Below are 20593 nucleotides of genomic sequence, written 5' to 3'. Positions count from 1 at the left end.
ATGGCCCAGGGAATTCAGGGCGCACCAGACCAACTGAAGGACCAGTTCCGATTCAGGTGTAGGAGGCTGGACTGGCTTGTAGTGAGTACCAAGGGGTACTTGCACCTTGCACCAGGCCCAGTTATCCCTTATTAGTGTATAGGGTGTCTAGCAGCTTAGGCTGATAGATAATGGTAGCTTAGCAGAGCAGCTTAGGCTGAACTAGGAGACGTGTGAAGCTACTACAGTACCACTTCGTGTCATATGCACAATATCATAAGAAAACACAATACACAGTTATACTAAAAATAAAGGTACTTTATTTTTATGACAATATGCCAAAGTATCTTAGAGTGTACCCTCAGTGAGAGGATAGGAAATATACACAAGATATATATACACAATAGCAAAAATATGCAGTATAGTCTTAGAAAACAGTGCAAACAATGTATAGTTACAATAGGATGCAATGGGGAAACATAGGGATAGGGGCAACACAAACCATATACTCCAAAAGTGGAATGCGAACCACAAATGGACCCCAAACCTATGTGACCTTGTAGAGGGTCGCTGGGACTATTAGAAAATAGTGAGAGTTAGAAAAATAACCCTCCCCAAGACCCTGAAAAGTGAGTGCAAAGTGCACTAAAGTTCCCCTAAGGACAAAAGTCGTGTTAGAGGAATAATGCAGGAAAGACACAAACCAGCAATGCAACAACTGTGGATTTCCAATCTAGGGTACCTGTGGAACAAGGGGACCAAGTCCAAAAGTCACAAGCAAGTCGGAGATGGGCAGATGCCCAGGAAATGCCAGCTGCGGGTGCAAAGAAGCTTCGACTGGGCAGAAGAAGCTGAGGTTTCTGCAGGAACGAAAAGGGCTAAAGACTTCCCCTTTGGTGGACAGATCCCTCTCGCCTTGGAGAGTCGTGCAGAAGTGTTCCCGCCGGAAGGACGCCAACAAGCCTTGCTACACGCAAATCGTGCGTTTGGCGTTTTTGGACGCTGCTGGGGCCCAGGAGGGACCAGGAGGTCGCAAATTGGACCTGCAGAGAGAGGGGACGTCGAGCAAGACAAAGAGCCCTCACTAAAGCAGGTAGCACCCGGAGAAGTGCCAGAAACAGGCACTACGAGGATGTGTGAAATGGTGCTCGCCGAAGTCGCACAAAGGAGTCCCACGTCGCCGGAGACCAACTTAGAAAGTCGTGCAATGCAGGTTAGAGTGCCGTGGACCCAGGCTTGGCTGTGCACGAAGGATTTCCGCCGGAAGTGCACAGGGGCCGGAGTAGCTGCAAAGTCGCGGTTCCCAGCAATGCAGCCCAGCGAGGTGAGGCAAGGACTTACCTCCACCAAACTTGGGCTGAAGAGTCACTGGACTGTGGGGGTCACTTGGACAGCGTCGCTGGATTCGAGGGACCTCGCTCGTCGTGCTGAGAGGAGACCCAAGGGACCGGTAATGCAGCTTTTTGGTGCCTGCGGTTGCAGGGGGAAGATTCCGTCGACCCACGGGAGATTTCTTCGGAGCTTCTGGTGCAGAGAGGAGGCAGACTACCCCCACAGCATGCACAAGCAGGAAAACAGTCGAGAAGGTGGCAGGATCAGCGTTACAGAGTTGCAGTAGTCGTCTTTGCTACTATGTTGCAGGTTTGCAGGCTTCCAGCGCGGTCAGCGGTCGATTCCTTATCAGAAGGTGAAGAGAGAGATGCAGAGGAACTCGGCTGAGCTCATGCATTCGTTATCTCAAGTTTCCCCAGAGACAGAGACCCTAAATAGCCAGAAAAGAGGGTTTGGCTACCTAGGAGAGAGGATAAGCTACTAACACCTGAAGGAGCCTATCAGCAGGAGTCTCTGACGTCACCTGGTGGCACTGGCCACTCAGAGCAGTCCAGTGTGCCAGCAGCACCTCTGTTTCCAAGATGGCAGAGGTCTGGAGCACACTGGAGGAGCTCTGGACACCTCCCAGGGGAGGTGCAGGTCAGGGGAGTGGTCACTCCCCTTTCCTTTGTCCAGTTTCGCGCCAGAGCAGGGGCTAAGGGGTCCCTGAACCGGTGTAGACTGGCTTATGCAGAATTGGGCACCTCTGTGCCCAACAAAGCATTTCCAGAGGCGGGGGGAGGCTACTCCTCCCCTGCCTTCACACCATTTTCCAAAGGGAGAGGGTGTCACACCCTCTCTCAGAGGAAGTTCTTTGCTCTGCCATCCTGGGCCAGGCCTGGCTGGACCCCAGGAGGGCAGCTGCCTGTCTGAGGGGTTGGCAGCAGCAGCAGCTGCAGTGAAACCCCAGGAAGGGCAGTACCAGGGTCTGTGCTACAGACCACTGGGATCATGGGATTGTGCCAACTATGCCAGGATGGTATAGAGGGGGCAATTCCATGATCATAGACATGTTACATGGCCATATTCGGAGTTACCATGGTGAAGCTACATATAGGTAGTGACCTATATGTAGTGCACGCGTGTAATGGTGTCCCCGCACTCACAAAGTTCAGGGAATTGGTTCTGAACAATGTGGGGGCACCTTGGCTAGTGCCAGGGTGCCCTCACACTAAGTAACTTTGCACCTAACCTTTACCAGGTAAAGGTTAGACATATAGGTGACTTATAAGTTACTTAAGTGCAGTGTAAAATGGCTGTGAAATAACGTGGACGTTATTTCACTCAGGCTGCAGTGGCAGGCCTGTGTAAGAATTGTCAGAGCTCCCTTATGGGTGGCAAAAGAAATGCTGCAGCCCATAGGGATCTCCTGGAACCCCAATACCCTGGGTACCTCAGTACCATATACTAGGGAATTATAAGGGTGTTCCAGTAAGCCAATGTAAATTGGTAAAATTGGTCACTAGCCTGTTAGTGACAATTTGAAAGTAATGAGAGCGCATAACCACTGAGGTTCTGGTTAGCAGAGCCTCAGTGGGACAGTTAGGCACCACACAGGGAACATATACATGCACACCTATGAGCACTGGGGCCCTGTGTGACAGGGTCCCAGTGACACATACATATAGGCCACAAACCTCTGAGCACTGGGGTCCTGACCAGCAGGATCCCAGTGACACATAACAAACATACTGAAAACATAGTGTTTTCACTATGAGCACTGAGGCCTGGCTATCAGGATCCCAGTGAGACAGTGAAAACACCCTGACATACACTCACAAACAGGCCAAAAGTGGGGGTAACAAGGCTAGAAAGAGGCTACCTTCTCACATCAGGTGACAACAGAAGAGGTAATATCTTTACAGTGACATCCTTTCACCTTCTTGCCAGGCTTCAAGCAGCGGGATAGGGGCGAATTCGGCTTGGCTTTCTTGAGCTGATGGTGAGTCTTTGATATGGAATTACAAAGGTCTATGATCAAAAGCCAGACTTTTCATAGGAATGGTTTCAGGAGCAGCCCCATGACTTTCAGGAGAAAACTGCATCCTCTTTGGTTTCAGCGACGTAGAGCTTAACTTCCCCCTGGTGCACCAAAATGTGACCTGGGAATGAGAAGCTATCACTTGACTTGTAGTCTTGTTCAGAGCCCAACCACTTTTGACACATCAGGGCTCTTGTCAAACATCGGCTGCCTGCAGCCTCTACCTAGTTTGAATACTGTCGTCTTTGGTGGAGACACTTTTCTTAGCACACTGAAGTTTTTGAAGTTGCCAGAAGACCAACATGGATCAGATCAGAAGCTGTGCTCTCTTTTTGTCAAAGGGCACGGATAGAAAGAAACAGATGTCAGTGAGCAGAGGTGGCGCTTATGTGCAGCTTTACTTCCGGGAGGTACAGTCACCTTGTAACCATACAGCACCACCTACCAGCACACCGTAGCACCCCTAGAAAATTCTCAAGACCTGGGAGCATTCTAAAAGGTGAGGAATCTGTGGTTAGTGTCGATCAGAAACATGTGGTGCTTGTAATATCTCGGAAGGTTGAATGATAAATGACCGCACTACTTTGCCAACGCCACCCTTTGACTTGTTACTATTACCCTCAGTGAGGCAACGAGTGAAGTGGCGTTCTGCAACTCTAAAGTGAGGGGCACGCCTTGTCTCCAGTGTACCCAGAACTGTGCCGGGTGCTGACCAGCTATTTTTGACAGCCTGCTAGGAGGTGCCTAATTTCGTTCAGCAAGATAAAAGGCCTGTTCAGGGCCACGCTGGGGTTCCATTTGACTTCGTGCCCTCACCTGCAGGGCAATAACATCTCCTTCCACCCCCTCCAATCACTTAAGGACAGCTGCCTTCAGCACACGGCCTTTAAAGTAAGCAGGTGCGGACATTAATACTGAAGTCTTACTTCTAGGGTGAATCCCCTGCACATTATTTCAAGTGCAGCAGCTGTTACTAACTGCAGGTGCACAAGTACTGAACTGAAAGCAGTTAAGTGAAACAGTGACTGATGACAATGGAGGAGGAAGATGACCTGTTACACGAGGCCTGGTAATTTCACCAATGCCCTTGTGCAAAACATTGAGTGCCTGATTGACAAAGGGCCTCTGCAGTCACAGAATAGGACATGCAGTGTTGGCAGGGGGTCCCGCTCTTGAGGAGGGACCCGCATACTGCAGTTTCCCTTTCCCATCGTGGAGGTCCCACCAGGAGTGCAGGACCCCTCAACACGACAGCAGATCTCCCCTCCTCCCCACCCAACAGGACTGTGGGACCCCCACCCCCCTCAACATGACTGCGGAGGCCCCTTGTGAATGAGGCCCTGAACATATGAGATATGAACTATCTGACTACACTAAAAGCAATTAAATTTGTAGAGGAAAGCTCTCATCCATTCGATGTTGTATAAAGGAAACTACAGCCAAGGGTGGAAATGGATACTTGCGTTATAGAACGCAGCATGGAGCTGCAGAGCCACTTGCCTTGAAGGAATTGCTGACCTCACCACTGTGTGTGAGAACCAGCTTCCAAACTCCTACAGACTCTAAATCATATTACAGAATTCAAAGACAACTGACTGCAACTCCAATGCAACACCAGGCCCTTTTCAGTTCACTGTTAGCGCGACTGGTTATATTTAGAACCCCTAGAGATAGTTGGATGATTTTTAATATTTCTGCCACGACTGCCAGTGTTCTGATGTAAAAAACCACAGTCTCATTTGACTCACCCAAAAAAAAAAATATATATATATATATATATATAAATAAAAATATGAATGAGAATCAATGGTGCATACCTCAAAGTGAGCTCAACAATCTTTATTTCCGTACTACAGACATATGGCTGTACTACATACTAGTTAAACCCCAAACATGCCTTTCCATTTAGGAAATAAATATCACAAAACATTAAGGTTTCACATCTATGCTCCAAGAAACTCCACTCCTTATGCCAGTTCTAGCCGCCCACACCAGAGTAGAGCACTAACCGTGGTGCGGTAAAGTGGCATCTTAGCAGTAGCCTCAGTAAATGACTTTCAAGCAGCTGATCTCTGGCAAGCACACAATATAGAATTATGTTCCTGCAATGGGAAATGTAAACCACAAGAAGCTATATAAACTGCAAATACGCAAACTGAAGAAAGATAAAAGATTAGTGACAAGAGGGAAGAGGCAGTCAGCTCTTTCCTAAGCACATTACCCTGCTTTCATGGTTCAATAACATACGTTTGAGTGGTGTCCAGCTACACTGAGAAATAAGAAGTTCCTTGTCAATGGTTATGGTGACTGTAGGAAGTTGGCTCTGTATGTACTATTTCAAAGTAAGAAATAGCATGCACAGAGTCCAAGGGTTCCCCTTAGAGGTAAGATAGTGGCAAAAAGAGAATTCAAATGCTCTATTTTGTGGTAGTGTGGTCGAGCAGTAGGCTTATCAGAGGGTAGTGTTAAGCATTTGTTGTACACACACAGGCAATAAATGAGGAACACACACTCAAAGACCATTCCAGGCCAATAGGTTTTTATATAGAAAAATATATTTTCTTAGTTTATTTTAAGAACCACAGGTTCAAGATTTACAAACAATACTTTACCTTAAAGGTATTTCACTTAGGAACTTTGAATTAGCAAGATAGCATATACAGTTTTCACACAAATGGCAATTAGCTATTTTAAAACTAGACACATTGCAATTTTCAACAGTTCCTGGGGGAGGTAAGTGTTTGTTAGATTTGCAGGTAAGTAAATGTAAGGAAATGCCTCCTTGGCATGGTTGCCCCCTGACTTTTTGCCTTTGCTGATGCTATGTTTACAATTGAAAGTGTGCTGAGGCCTGCTAACCAGGCCCCAGCACCAGTGTTCTTTCCCTAACCTGTACTTTTGTATCCACAATTGGCAGACCCTGGCATCCAGATAAGTCCCTTGTAACTGGTACTTCTAGTACCAAGGGCCCTGATGCCAAGGAAGGTCTCTAAGGGCTGCAGCATGTCTTATGCCACCCTGGAGACCCCTCACTCAGCACAGACACACTGCTTGCCAGCTTGTGTGTGCTAGTGAGGACAAAACGAGTAAGTCGACATGGCACTCCCCTCAGGGTGCCATGCCAGCCTCTCACTGCCTATGCAGTATAGGTAAGACACCCCTCTAGCAGGCCTTACAGCCCGAAGGCAGGGTGCACTATACCATAGGTGAGGGTACCAGTGCATGAGCATGGTACCCCTACAGTGTCTAAACAAAACCTTAGACATTGTAAGTGCAGGGTAGCCATAAGAGTATATGGTCTGGGAGTCTGTCAAACACGAACTCCACAGCACCATAATGGCTACACTGAAAACTGGGAAGTTTGGTATCAAACTTCTCAGCACAATAAATGCACACTGATGCCAGTGTACATTTTATTGTAAAATACACCACAGAGGGCACCTTAGAGGTGCCCCCTGAAACTTAACCGACTATCTGTGTAGGCTGACTAGTTTTAGCAGCCTGCCACAAACCGAGACATGTTGCTGGCCCCATGGGGAGAGTGCCTTTGTCACTCTGAGGCCAGTAACAAAGCCTGCACTGGGTGGAGATGCTAACACCTCTCCCAGGCAGGAATTGTCACACCTGGCGGTGAGCCTCAAAGGCTCACCTCCTTTGTGCCAACCCAGCAGGACACTCCAGCTAGTGGAGTTGCCCGCCCCCTCCGGCCAGGCCCCACTTTTGGCGGCAAGGCCGGAGAAAATAATGAGAATAACAAGGAGGAGTCACTGGCCAGTCAGGACAGCCCCTAAGGTGTCCTGAGCTGAGGTGACTAACTTTTAGAAATCCTCCATCTTGCAGATGGAGGATTCCCCCAATAGGATTAGGAATGTGACCCCCTCCCCTTGGGAGGAGGCACAAAGAGGGTGTACCCACCCTCAGGGCTAGTGGCCATTGGCTACTAACCCCCCAGACCTAAACACGCCCTTAAATTTAGTATTTAAGGGCTACCCTGAACCCTAGAAAATTAGATTCCTGCAACTACAAGAAGAAGGACTGCCCAGCTGAAAACCCCTGCAGCGGAAGACCAGAAGACGACAACTGCCTTGGCTCCAGAAACTCACCGGCCTGTCTCCTGCCTTCCAAAGATCCTGCTCCAGCGACGCCTTCCAAAGGGACCAGCGACCTCGACATCCTCTGAGGACTGCCCCTGCTTCGAAAAGACAAGAAACTCCCGAGGACAGCGGACCTGCTCCAAGAAAAGCTGCAACTTTGTTTCCAGCAGCTTTAAAGAACCCTGCAAGCGCCCCGCAAGAAGCGTGAGACTTGCAACACTGCACCCGGCGACCCCGACTCGGCTGGTGGCGATCCAACACCTCAGGAGGGACCCCAGGACTACTCTGATACTGTGAGTACCAAAACCTGTCCCCCCTGAGCCCCCACAGCGCCGCCTGCAGAGGGAATCCCGAGGCTTCCCCTGACCGCGACTCCTTGAACCTAAAGTCCCGACGCCTGGGAGAGACCCTGCATCCGCAGCCCCCAGGACCCGAAGGACCGGACTTTCACTGGAGAAGTGACCCCCAGGAGTCCCTCTCCCTTACCCAAGTGGAGGTTTCCCCGAGGAATCCCCCCCTTGCCTGCCTGCAGCGCTGAAGAGATCCCGAGATCTCTCATAGACTAACATTGCAAACCCGACGCTTGTTTCCACACTGCACCCGGCCGCCCCCGCGCTGCTGAGGGTGAAATCTCTGTGTGGGCTTGTGTCCCCCCCGGTGCCCTACAAAACCCCCCTGGTCTGCCCTCCGAAGACGCGGGTACTTACCTGCAAGCAGACCGGAACCGGGGCACCCCCTTCTCTCCATTCTAGCCTATGTGTTTTGGGCACCACTTGGAACTCTGCACCTGACCGGCCCTGAGCTGCTGGTGTGGTGACTTTGGGGTTGCTCTGAACCCCCAACGGTGGGCTACCTTGGACCAAGAACTAAGCCCTGTAAGTGTCTTACTTACCTGGTTAACCTAACAAATACTTACCTCCCCTAGGAACTGTGAAAATTGCACTAAGTGTCCACTTTTAAAACAGCTATTTGTGAATAACTTGAAAAGTATACATGCAATTTTGATGATTTGAAGTTCCTAATGTACTTACCTGCAATACCTTTCGAATGAGATATTACATGTAGAATTTGAACCTGTGGTTCTTAAAATAAACTAAGAAAAGATATTTTTCTATACAAAAACCTATTGGCTGGATTTGTCTCTGAGTGTGTGTACCTCATTTATTGTCTATGTGTATGTACAACAAATGCTTAACACTACTCCTTGGATAAGCCTACTGCTCGACCACACTACCACAAAATAGAGCATTAGTATTATCTCTTTTTACCACTATTTTACCTCTAAGGGGAACCCTTGGACTGTGCATGCTATTCCTTACTTTGAAATAGCACATACAGAGCCAACTTCCTACATTGGTGGATCAGCGGTGGGGTACAAGACTTTGCATTTGCTGGACTACTCAGCCAATACCTGATCACACGACAAATTCCAAAATTGTCATTAGAAATTGATTTTTGCAATTTGAAAAGTTTTCTAAATTCTTAAAAAGACCTGCTAGGGCCTTGTGTTAGATCCTGTTTAGCATTTCTTTTAGAGTTTAAAAGTTTGTTAAAAGTTTGAATTAGATTCTAGAATCAGTTTTAGTTTCTTAAAAAGTATTCCAACTTTTAGAAGCATAATGTCTAGCACAGATGTGAATGTGGTGGAACTCGACACCACACCTTACCTCCATCTACAGATGAGAGAGCTAAGGTCACTCTGTAAACTAAAGAAAATAACAATGGGCCCCAAACCTACCAAAATACAGCTCCAGGAGCTTTTGGCAGAGTTTGAAAAGGCCAACCCCTCTGAGGGTGGCAACTCAGAGGAAGAGGATAGTGACTTGGAGGACAATTCCCCCCTACCAGTCCTATCTAGGGAGAACAGGGTCCCTCAAACCCTGACTCCTAAAATAATAGTCAGAGATGCTGGTTCCCTCACAGGAGAGACCAACACCTCTGAAATCACTGAGGATAGCCCCAGTGAAGAGGACATCCAGTTAGCCAGGATGGCCAAAAGATTGGCTTTGGAAAGACAGATCCTAGCCATAGAGAGGGAAAGACAAGAGATGGGCCTAGGACCCATCAATGGTGGCAGCAACATAAATAGGGTCAGAGATTCTCCTGACATGTTGAAAATCCCCAAAGGGATTGTAACTAAATATGAAGATGGTGATGACATCACCAAATGGTTCACAGCTTTTGAGAGGGCTTGTGTAACCAGAAAAGTGAACAGATCTCACTGGGGTGCTCTCCTTTGGGAAATGTTCACAGGAAAGTGTAGGGATAGACTCCTCACACTCTCTGGACAAGATGCAGAATCTTATGACCTCATGAAGGGTACCCTGATTGAGGGCTTTGGATTCTCCACTGAGGAGTACAGGATTAGGTTCAGGGGGGCTCAAAAATCCTCGAGCCAGACCTGGGTTGACTTTGTTGACTACTCAGTGAAAACACTAGATGGTTGGATTCAAGGCAGTGGTGTAAGTAATTATGATGGGCTGTACAATTTATTTGTGAAAGAACACCTGTTAAGTAATTGTTTCAATGATAAACTGCATCAGCATCTGGTAGACCTAGGACCAATTTCTCCCCAAGAATTGGGAAAGAAGGCGGACCATTGGGTCAAGACAAGGGTGTCCAAGACTTCAACAGGGGGTGACCAAAAGAAAGGGGTCACAAAGACTCCCCAGGGGAAGGGTGATGAGACAACCAAAACTAAAAATAGTAAAGAGTCTTCTACAGGCCCCCAAAAACCTGCACAGGAGGGTGGGCCCAGAGCCTCTTCACAAAACAATGGGTACAAGGGTAAAAACTTTGATCCCAAAAAGGCCTGGTGTCATAGCTGTAAACAGCATGGACACCAAACTGGAGACAAGGCCTGTCCCAAGAAAGGTTCCACTCCAAACTCCCATCCAGGTAACACTGGTATGGCTAGTCTCCAAGTGGGATCAACAGTGTGCCCAGAGCAAATCAGGGTTCACACTGAAGCTACTCTAGTTTCTGAGGGTGGGGTGGATTTAGCCACACTAGCTGTCTGGCCGCCTAACATGCAAAAATACAGACAACAACTCTTAATTAATGGGACTAGAATAGAGGGCCTGAGGGATACAGGTGCCAGTGTCACCATGGTGACAGAGAAACTGGTTTCCCCTGGCCAATACCTGACTGGAAAAACTTACACAGTCACCAACGCTGACAATCAGAGAAAAGTACATCCCATGGCAATGGTTACTTTAGAATGGGGAGGGGTCAATGGCCTGAAACAGGTGGTGGTCTCCTCAAATATCCCAGTGGACTGTCTGCTTGGAAATGACCTGGAGTCCTCAGCATGGGCTGAGGTAGAGCTAAAAACCCATGCAGCAATGCTGGGTATCCCTGAACTGGTGTGTGTGAAAACAAGAGCACAGTGCAAGGCACAGGGTGAAAAAGTAGAGCTGGAGTCTGGAAAAATGGCCCAGCCTACCAAGAGAACAGGAAAGTCAGTTGGGAAACCAACTGCAACACAGCAAAAGAAAGGGAACCTCTCTTCTCAGGAAGAAGTTCTGCCCTCTGAGGGAACTGAGCCTTTGGAGCTTGAACCTTATCAGGTTGAGCTCTTAGGCCCAGGGGGACCCTCAAGGGAAGAGCTGTGTAAGGGACAAGAAACCTGTCCCTCTCTTGAAGGCCTTAGGCAGCAAGCTGCTGAAGAGTCCAAAGGCAAGAAAAATGGAACACATAGGGTCTATTGGGAAGATGGGCTCCTGTACACTGAGGCCAGAGACCCCAAACCTGGTGCCACTAGGAGAGTGGTAGTGCCTCAACTGTTCAGAGAGTTCATCCTAACATTGGCCCATGACATTCCCCTTGCTGGACATTTGGGACAAACCAAGACGTGGGAGAGGTTAGTCAACCACTTCTACTGGCCCAATATGTCCAACATGGTTAAGGAGTTTTGCCTCTCCTGCCCCACCTGTCAAGCCAGTGGTAAGACAGGTGGGCATCCAAAGGCCCCCCTCATTCCACTTCCAGTGGTGGGGGTGCCCTTTGAAAGAGTGGGTGTGGACATAGTTGGTCCACTGGAACCTCCCACAGCCTCAGGAAATATGTATATCCTGGTAGTAGTGGATCATGCTACCAGGTATCCTGAAGCTATTCCCCTTAGGTCGACTACTGCCCCTGCAGTAGCCAAGGCCCTCATTGGTATCTTTACCAGAGTGGGTTTCCCTAAGGAGGTGGTGTCTGACAGAGGTACTAACTTCATGTCAGCATACCTAAAGCACATGTGGAATGAGTGTGGAGTGACTTATAAATTCACTACACCATACCATCCACAAACTAATGGCTTGGTTGAGAGATTCAACAAGACATTAAAAGGCATGATCATGGGGCTCCCAGAAAAGCTCAAAAGGAGATGGGATGTCCTCTTGCCATGTCTGCTTTTCGCTTACAGAGAGGTGCCACAGAAGGGAGTAGGATTCTCACCCTTTGAACTTCTGTTTGGTCATCCTGTAAGGGGACCACTTGCCCTTGTTAAAGAAGGCTGGGAGAGACCTCTCCACGAGCCTAAACAGGACATAGTGGACTATGTACTTGGCCTTCGCTCTAGAATGGCAGAGTACATGGAAAAGGCAACCAAAAACCTTGAGGCCAGCCAACAGCTCCAGAAGTTTTGGTATGACCAAAAGGCTGCACTGGTTGAGTTCCAACCAGGGCAGAAAGTCTGGGTTCTGGAGCCTGTGGCTCCCAGGGCACTCCAGGACAAATGGAGTGGCCCTTACCCAGTACTAGAAAGGAAGAGTCAGGTCACCTACTTGGTGGACCTGGGCACAAGCAGGAGCCCCAAGAGGGTGATCCATGTAAACCGCCTTAAGCTCTTCCACGACAGGGCTGATGTCAATCTGTTGATGGTAACAGATGAGGATCAGGAGGCAGAGAGTGAACCTCTCCCTGATCTTCTGTCATCAGACCCAAAAGATGGTACAGTAGATGGAGTGATCTACTCAGACACCCTCTCTGGCCAACAGCAAGCTGATTGTAGGAGAGTCCTACAACAGTTTCCTGAGCTTTTCTCCCTAACCCCTGGTCAGACACCCCTGTGTACCCATGATGTGGACACAGGAGACAGCATGCCTGTCAAAAACAAAATCTTCAGACAGTCTGACCATGTTAAGGAAAGCATCAAGGTGGAAGTCCACAAGATGCTGGAGTTGGGAGTAATTGAGCGCTCTGACAGCCCCTGGGCTAGCCCAGTGGTCTTAGTCCCCAAACCTCACACCAAAGATGGAAAGAAAGAGATGAGGTTTTGTGTGGACTACAGAGGGCTCAATTCTGTCACCAAGACAGACGCTCATCCAATTCCAAGAGCTGATGAGCTCATAGATAAATTAGGTGCTGCCAAATTCTTAAGTACCTTTGACCTGACAGCAGGGTACTGGCAAATAAAAATGGCACCTGGAGCAAAAGAAAAGACAGCATTCTCCACACCTGATGGGCATTATCAGTTTACTGTTATGCCCTTTGGTTTAAAGAATGCCCCTGCCACCTTCCAAAGGTTGGTGAATCAAGTCCTTGCTGGCTTGGAGTCCTTTAGCACAGCTTATCTTGATGATATTGCTGTCTTTAGCTCCACCTGGCAGGATCACCTGGTCCACCTGAGGAAGGTCTTGAAGGCTCTGCAATCTGCAGGCCTCTCTATCAAGGCATCCAAATGCCAGATAGGGCAGGGAACTGTGGTTTACTTGGGACACCTTGTAGGTGGAGGCCAAGTTCAGCCACTCCAACCCAAGATCCAGACTATTCTGGACTGGGTAGCTCCAAAAACCCAGACTCAAGTCAGGGCATTCCTTGGCTTGACTGGGTATTACAGGAGGTTTGTGAAGGGATATGGATCCATTGTGACAGCCCTCACTGAACTCACCTCCAAGAAAATGCCCAAGAAAGTAAACTGGACTGTGGAATGCCAACAGGCCTTTGACACCCTGAAACAGGCAATGTGCTCAGCACCAGTTCTCAAAGCTCCAGATTATTCTAAGCAGTTCATTGTGCAGACTGATGCCTCTGAACATGGGATAGGGGCAGTTTTGTCCCAAACAAATGATGATGGCCTTGACCAGCCTGTTGCTTTCATTAGCAGGAGGTTACTCCCCAGGGAGCAGCGTTGGAGTGCCATTGAGAGGGAGGCCTTTGCTGTGGTTTGGTCCCTGAAGAAGCTGAGACCATACCTCTTTGGGACTCACTTCCTAGTTCAAACTGACCACAGACCTCTCAAATGGCTGATGCAAATGAAACGTGAAAATCCTAAACTGTTGAGGTGGTCCATCTCCCTACAGGGAATGGACTTTATAGTGGAACACAGACCTGGGACTGCCCATGCCAATGCAGATGGCCTTTCCAGGTTCTTCCACTTAGAAAATGAAGACTCTCTTGGGAAAGGTTAGTCTCATCCTCTTTCGTTTGGGGGGGGGGTTGTGTAAGGAAATGCCTCCTTGGCATGGTTGCCCCCTGACTTTTTGCCTTTGCTGATGCTATGTTTACAATTGAAAGTGTGCTGAGGCCTGCTAACCAGGCCCCAGCACCAGTGTTCTTTCCCTAACCTGTACTTTTGTATCCACAATTGGCAGACCCTGGCATCCAGATAAGTCCCTTGTAACTGGTACTTCTAGTACCAAGGGCCCTGATGCCAAGGAAGGTCTCTAAGGGCTGCAGCATGTCTTATGCCACCCTGGAGACCCCTCACTCAGCACAGACACACTGCTTGCCAGCTTGTGTGTGCTAGTGAGGACAAAACGAGTAAGTCGACATGGCACTCCCCTCAGGGTGCCATGCCAGCCTCTCACTGCCTATGCAGTATAGGTAAGACACCCCTCTAGCAGGCCTTACAGCCCGAAGGCAGGGTGCACTATACCATAGGTGAGGGTACCAGTGCATGAGCATGGTACCCCTACAGTGTCTAAACAAAACCTTAGACATTGTAAGTGCAGGGTAGCCATAAGAGTATATGGTCTGGGAGTCTGTCAAACACGAACTCCACAGCACCATAATGGCTACACTGAAAACTGGGAAGTTTGGTATCAAACTTCTCAGCACAATAAATGCACACTGATGCCAGTGTACATTTTATTGTAAAATACACCACAGAGGGCACCTTAGAGGTGCCCCCTGAAACTTAACCGACTATCTGTGTAGGCTGACTAGTTTTAGCAGCCTGCCACAAACCGAGACATGTTGCTGGCCCCATGGGGAGAGTGCCTTTGTCACTCTGAGGCCAGTAACAAAGCCTGCACTGGGTGGAGATGCTAACACCTCTCCCAGGCAGGAATTGTCACACCTGGCGGTGAGCCTCAAAGGCTCACCTCCTTTGTGCCAACCCAGCAGGACACTCCAGCTAGTGGAGTTGCCCGCCCCCTCCGGCCAGGCCCCACTTTTGGCGGCAAGGCCGGAGAAAATAATGAGAATAACAAGGAGGAGTCACTGGCCAGTCAGGACAGCCCCTAAGGTGTCCTGAGCTGAGGTGACTCTAACTTTTAGAAATCCTCCATCTTGCAGATGGAGGATTCCCCCAATAGGATTAGGAATGTGACCCCCTCCCCTTGGGAGGAGGCACAAAGAGGGTGTACCCACCCTCAGGGCTAGTGGCCATTGGCTACTAACCCCCCAGACCTAAACACGCCCTTAAATTTAGTATTTAAGGGCTACCCTGAACCCTAGAAAATTAGATTCCTGCAACTACAAGAAGAAGGACTGCCCAGCTGAAAACCCCTGCAGCGGAAGACCAGAAGACGACAACTGCCTTGGCTCCAGAAACTCACCGGCCTGTCTCCTGCCTTCCAAAGATCCTGCTCCAGCGACGCCTTCCAAAGGGACCAGCGACCTCGACATCCTCTGAGGACTGCCCCTGCTTCGAAAAGACAAGAAACTCCCGAGGACAGCGGACCTGCTCCAAGAAAAGCTGCAACTTTGTTTCCAGCAGCTTTAAAGAACCCTGCAAGCGCCCCGCAAGAAGCGTGAGACTTGCAACACTGCACCCGGCGACCCCGACTCGGCTGGTGGCGATCCAACACCTCAGGAGGGACCCCAGGACTACTCTGATACTGTGAGTACCAAAACCTGTCCCCCCTGAGCCCCCACAGCGCCGCCTGCAGAGGGAATCCCGAGGCTTCCCCTGACCGCGACTCCTTGAACCTAAAGTCCCGACGCCTGGGAGAGACCCTGCATCCGCAGCCCCCAGGACCCGAAGGACCGGACTTTCACTGGAGAAGTGACCCCCAGGAGTCCCTCTCCCTTACCCAAGTGGAGGTTTCCCCGAGGAATCCCCCCCTTGCCTGCCTGCAGCGCTGAAGAGATCCCGAGATCTCTCATAGACTAACATTGCAAACCCGACGCTTGTTTCCACACTGCACCCGGCCGCCCCCGCGCTGCTGAGGGTGAAATCTCTGTGTGGGCTTGTGTCCCCCCCGGTGCCCTACAAAACCCCCCTGGTCTGCCCTCCGAAGACGCGGGTACTTACCTGCAAGCAGACCGGAACCGGGGCACCCCCTTCTCTCCATTCTAGCCTATGTGTTTTGGGCACCACTTGGAACTCTGCACCTGACCGGCCCTGAGCTGCTGGTGTGGTGACTTTGGGGTTGCTCTGAACCCCCAACGGTGGGCTACCTTGGACCAAGAACTAAGCCCTGTAAGTGTCTTACTTACCTGGTTAACCTAACAAATACTTACCTCCCCTAGGAACTGTGAAAATTGCACTAAGTGTCCACTTTTAAAACAGCTATTTGTGAATAACTTGAAAAGTATACATGCAATTTTGATGATTTGAAGTTCCTAATGTACTTACCTGCAATACCTTTCGAATGAGATATTACATGTAGAATTTGAACCTGTGGTTCTTAAAATAAACTAAGAAAAGATATTTTTCTATACAAAAACCTATTGGCTGGATTTGTCTCTGAGTGTGTGTACCTCATTTATTGTCTATGTGTATGTACAACAAATGCTTAACACTACTCCTTGGATAAGCCTACTGCTCGACCACACTACCACAAAATAGAGCATTAGTATTATCTCTTTTTACCACTATTTTACCTCTAAGGGGAACCCTTGGACTGTGCATGCTATTCCTTACTTTGAAATAGCACATACAGAGCCAACTTCCTACAGTAAACCACCTACAGGGTTCAAAGTTGGGTCGAAGGTAGCCCACCGTTGGGGGTTCAGGGCAACCCCACAGTTACCACACCAGCAGCTCAGGGCCGTTCAGGTGCAGAGGTCAAATTGGTGCCCAAAACGCATAGGCTTCAATGGAGAAGGGGGTGCCCTGGTTCCAGTCTGCCAGCAGGTAAGTACCCACGTCTTCGGAGGGCAGACCAGGGGGGTTTTGCAGGGCACGGGGGGGGGGGGGGGGTACACAAGTCAGCACAAAAAGTTCAGCGGCACGGGGGCGGCCGGGTGCAGTGTGCAAACAGGCGTCGGGTTCGCAATAGGATTCAATGGGAGACCAAGGGGTCTCTTCAGCGATGCAGCCAGGCAAGGGGGGGGGGCTCCTCGGGGTAGCCACCACCTGGGCAAGGGAGAGGGCCAGCTGGGGGTCGCTCCAGCACTGGAGGTCGGATCCTTCAGGTCCTGGGGGCTGCGGGTGCAGTGTCCTTACCAGGCGTCGGGTCTTTGAAGCAGGCAGTCACGGTCAGGGGGAGCCTTGGGATTCACTCTGCAGGTGTCGCTGTGGGGGCTCAGGGGGGTCAACTCTGGCTACTCACGGGCTCGCAGTAGCCGGGGAGTCCTCCCTGTAGTGTTTGTTCTCCACAAGTCGAGACGGGGGTGTCGGGTGCAGAGTGCCAAGTCTCACCCTTCCGGCGGGAAACGTGTGTTGTTTCAAAGTTGCCTCTTTGTTACAAAGTTGCATCTTTGTGGAGCAGAGCCGCTGCCCCCCCGGGAGTTCTTGGTCCTTCTAGATGCAAGGTAGTCCTCTGAGGCTTCAGAGGTCGCTGGACCCTGTGGAACGCGTCGCTGGAGCAGTGTCTTTAGAAGTGGGAAGATAGGCCGGTAGAGCTGGGGCCAAAGCAGTTGGTGTCTGTCTTCTCTGCAGGTTTTTCAGCTCAGCAGTCCTTCTTCGTCTTAGGTTGCAGGAATCTATCTTGCTGCGTTCTGGGAGCCCCTAAATACTCGATTTAGGGGTGTGTTTAGGTCTGGGGGTTAGTAGCTAATGGCTACTAGCCCTGAGGGTGGCTACACCCTCTTTGTGCCTCCTCCCTGAGGGGAGGGAGGCACATCCCTATCCCTATTGGGGGAATCCTCCATCTGCAAGATGGAGGATTTCTAAAAGTCAGAGTCAACTCAGCTCAGGACACCTTAGGGGCTGTGATGACTCCTTGTTTTTCTCATTATCTCCTCCAGCCTTGCCGCCAAAAGTGGGGCCGTGGCCAGAGGGGGTGAGCAACTCCACTAGCTGGAGTGCCCTGGGGTGCTGTAACAAAGGGGGTGTGCCTTTGAGGCTCACCACCAGGTGTTACAGTTCCTGCAGGGGAAGGTGAGAGGCACCTCCACCCAGTACAGGCTTTGTTACTAGCCACAGAGTGACAAAGGCACTCTCCCCATGTGGCCAGCAACATGTCTGGTGTGTGGCAGGCTGCTAAAACTAGTCAGCCTACACTGGTATTCGGTTAAGGTTTCAGGGGGCACCTCTAAAGGTGCCCTCTGGGGTGTATGTTACAATAAAATGCACACTGGCATCAGTGTGCATTTATTGTGCTGAGAAGTTTGATACCAAACTTCAGTTTTCAGTGTAGCCATTATGGTGCTGTGGAGTTCGTGCATGACCGACTCCCAGACCATATACTCTTATGGCTACCCTGCACTTACAATGTCTAAGGTTTTGCTTAGACACTGTAGGAGCATAGTGCTCATGCACTTATGCCCTCACCTATGGTATAGTGCACCCTGCCTTAGGGCTGTAATGCCTGCTAGAGGGGTGACTTATCTATACCTATAGGCAGTGTGAGGTTGGCATGGCACCCTGAGGGGAGTGCCATGTCGACTTAGTCATTTTATCCCCACTAGCACACACAAGCTGGCAAGCAGTGTGTCTGTGCTGCGTGAGGGGTCCCCAGGGTGGCATAAGACATGCTGCAGCCCTTAGAGACCTTCCCTGGCATCAGGGCCCTTGGTACCAGGGGTACCAGTTACAAGGGTCTTACCTGGATGCCAGGGTGTGCCAATTGTGGAAACAAAAGTACAGGTTAGGGGAAGAGCACTGGTGCTGGGACCTGGTTAGCAGGCCTCAGCACATTTTCAAATCATAACTTGGCATCAGCAAAGGCAAAAAGTCAGGGGGTACCCATGCCAAGGAGGCATTTCCTTACAGTGACTAAACGCTGGAAGCTGAATGTAAGAAAGTTTAGTTTAAATTGTACATCCCTGCTTTTTGTACATATACAGCTCCCCTCTCCTCCTCAAAGCATCAGGCTGTCATACTGTGCCTACACCTTCATACACCAGTTATATGTATACACACACACACACACACACACACACACACACACACACACACACACATGCTCTTAATGCACCTAACCTCTATATACTTGGCAGCAGGGTTGTCTGCACACTCAATGCAGGGTTGCAAGTGGTCTCTGCACACAGACTACCTATGGTGCTCACCTCCATAAACCTGATTGTAGTTTTGATGCGATCCAGAAGAGAGGCCCTGGAGGCCTAAAGAGCTTGTGCGTTGGTCTTGAAAAGGGAGAGTCTTCGCCAGAGGTATTGTGCTTGGGTATGTCATAGTGACCCGGCTGAAGGGATTGCAGGGCTCTGGGAGCGTAGTCTTCCATGGAGCCGCATCTTTCAGATCAATTCCTGCAAGAAGAGAATATAACATTCAATGCACAACATGAATCGGCTATCAAAAAAAACAGACAAATCATTTGCCAGCTCAAAGGCAGACAAGCCTGACACTACAGTATTATGTCAGACCAACTCTTTTAGCAATGGAAGACGGCTTAGCCATTTTTTGAGGATTCTTAAGAAGGTTTGAAAAACTTCTGCTACCTACAGAGCAGGAGATAAGAGACTGAACAATCACAGCACAGTTTATTAAGTTGACGTGCAAGTACAAGGCAAGATTATTTCAGGGCTCAATGTCTATAGATGTGGGATCACAAAGCTGAGGTCCTGAGACGACCATATTTTTTAACTATATCACGGAACACTTGTTGCCGAAAAAGATGGGGAGAGACAAGGTGGTTTTCCTTTTTCATGATGACCAGATACTGTAGTTAGCTCATCTGGAATTTGATCATCAGGCATGCTATTGGTGGTAGGGGGAGATGAGATGGGAACAAGCAGAGGACATTCTGAAAACATTTTGCTTTTGATCGATTACCATACGGAAGACATCTTTCTCTAGTGACAGACAAGCTAAATGCTAAGCAAAAACATTTTCACAGATTACAACTGGTTCAGACAGAATAAATCATGCCGACCCATCTCTATATGCTAGTCAGTAACCCTGAGTGGGATGTGTATGCCTGCATGTGGGTCCAAACCCATGGCCCCAAAATGTCTTCAGCTGCATCAGTGACACCAAACACTGAAACAGGTCCAATGGTGTTTGAGTAACAGTTCAGAGGAGAGGTGCCCAGCGGTTCAAGCTGCACTGTCCCTACTGGGCTGTGCCAAGACTTGAGGCGCACAAGGTGGTTCCAGTCTGTAATGCTACAAAGAGAATAGCATCGGACCGTGGTAAGCACAAGTAGTTCACATCCGATAAAGTACTTCCACTTGCTCATTTATGCAGTCGTGGGGTTCCACTGTACGCCAAGATACCGGTAGCATCAAGAGTAACGTGAAGGGAGTTTGGGGGTCTTTGTACTTTGAGAAAAAAACCTGCATAACTTGAACACATTACCTGTCCCCGGGTTCTCGGACGTGGAGAGGTTGAGAGCACTAAGTGCATCCTCCAAATCTTTCACTTGCTTCAGTAACCGCTGCCCCTTGTCAGGAAGGGCCTGAACATTCACGGTCGCCAATGTTGCCTGCAAAACACGAGCATGCCAAAGGATGTGGTTAAAGTGTTCTTTGAAGTGATAGGGTCAGGGCATCTTCCCTCATCTGGTTGAGCAGGATGCATAAAGCACTGGTTTATTTCACCCACCACAGCCTGATAAAAAACATCTCAGACATGGAAAGTCACGAGAACCAATGTAGTGGGAGCATA

The 20593-nt window shown here is 49.4% G+C and overlaps 1 protein-coding gene across 2 annotated transcripts in view; it reads right to left on the bottom strand.

Annotated features, from left to right (window-relative positions):
- The window catches only part of TTF2 (transcription termination factor 2), a 175292-nt gene that overhangs the window by 127894 nt on the left and 26805 nt on the right, over positions 1–20593 (bottom strand). For both annotated transcript variants that reach the window (XM_069202809.1, XM_069202807.1), the window contains exons 7-8: positions 20285–20411; positions 19036–19233 (exon numbers count right to left, since the gene is read on the bottom strand). In XM_069202809.1, coding sequence (XP_069058910.1) covers positions 19036–19233; positions 20285–20411 — 325 coding nt within the window. The remainder of the gene's footprint in view (positions 1–19035; positions 19234–20284; positions 20412–20593) is intronic.

The sequence above is a fragment of the Pleurodeles waltl genome, chromosome 8 (genome assembly GCF_031143425.1).
Source record: "Pleurodeles waltl isolate 20211129_DDA chromosome 8, aPleWal1.hap1.20221129, whole genome shotgun sequence".
Classification (NCBI taxonomy): domain Eukaryota; kingdom Metazoa; phylum Chordata; class Amphibia; order Caudata; family Salamandridae; genus Pleurodeles; species Pleurodeles waltl.
The sequence above is the reverse complement of the archived record's forward strand: the minus strand, read 5'-3'. Positions and strand labels throughout refer to the sequence as shown.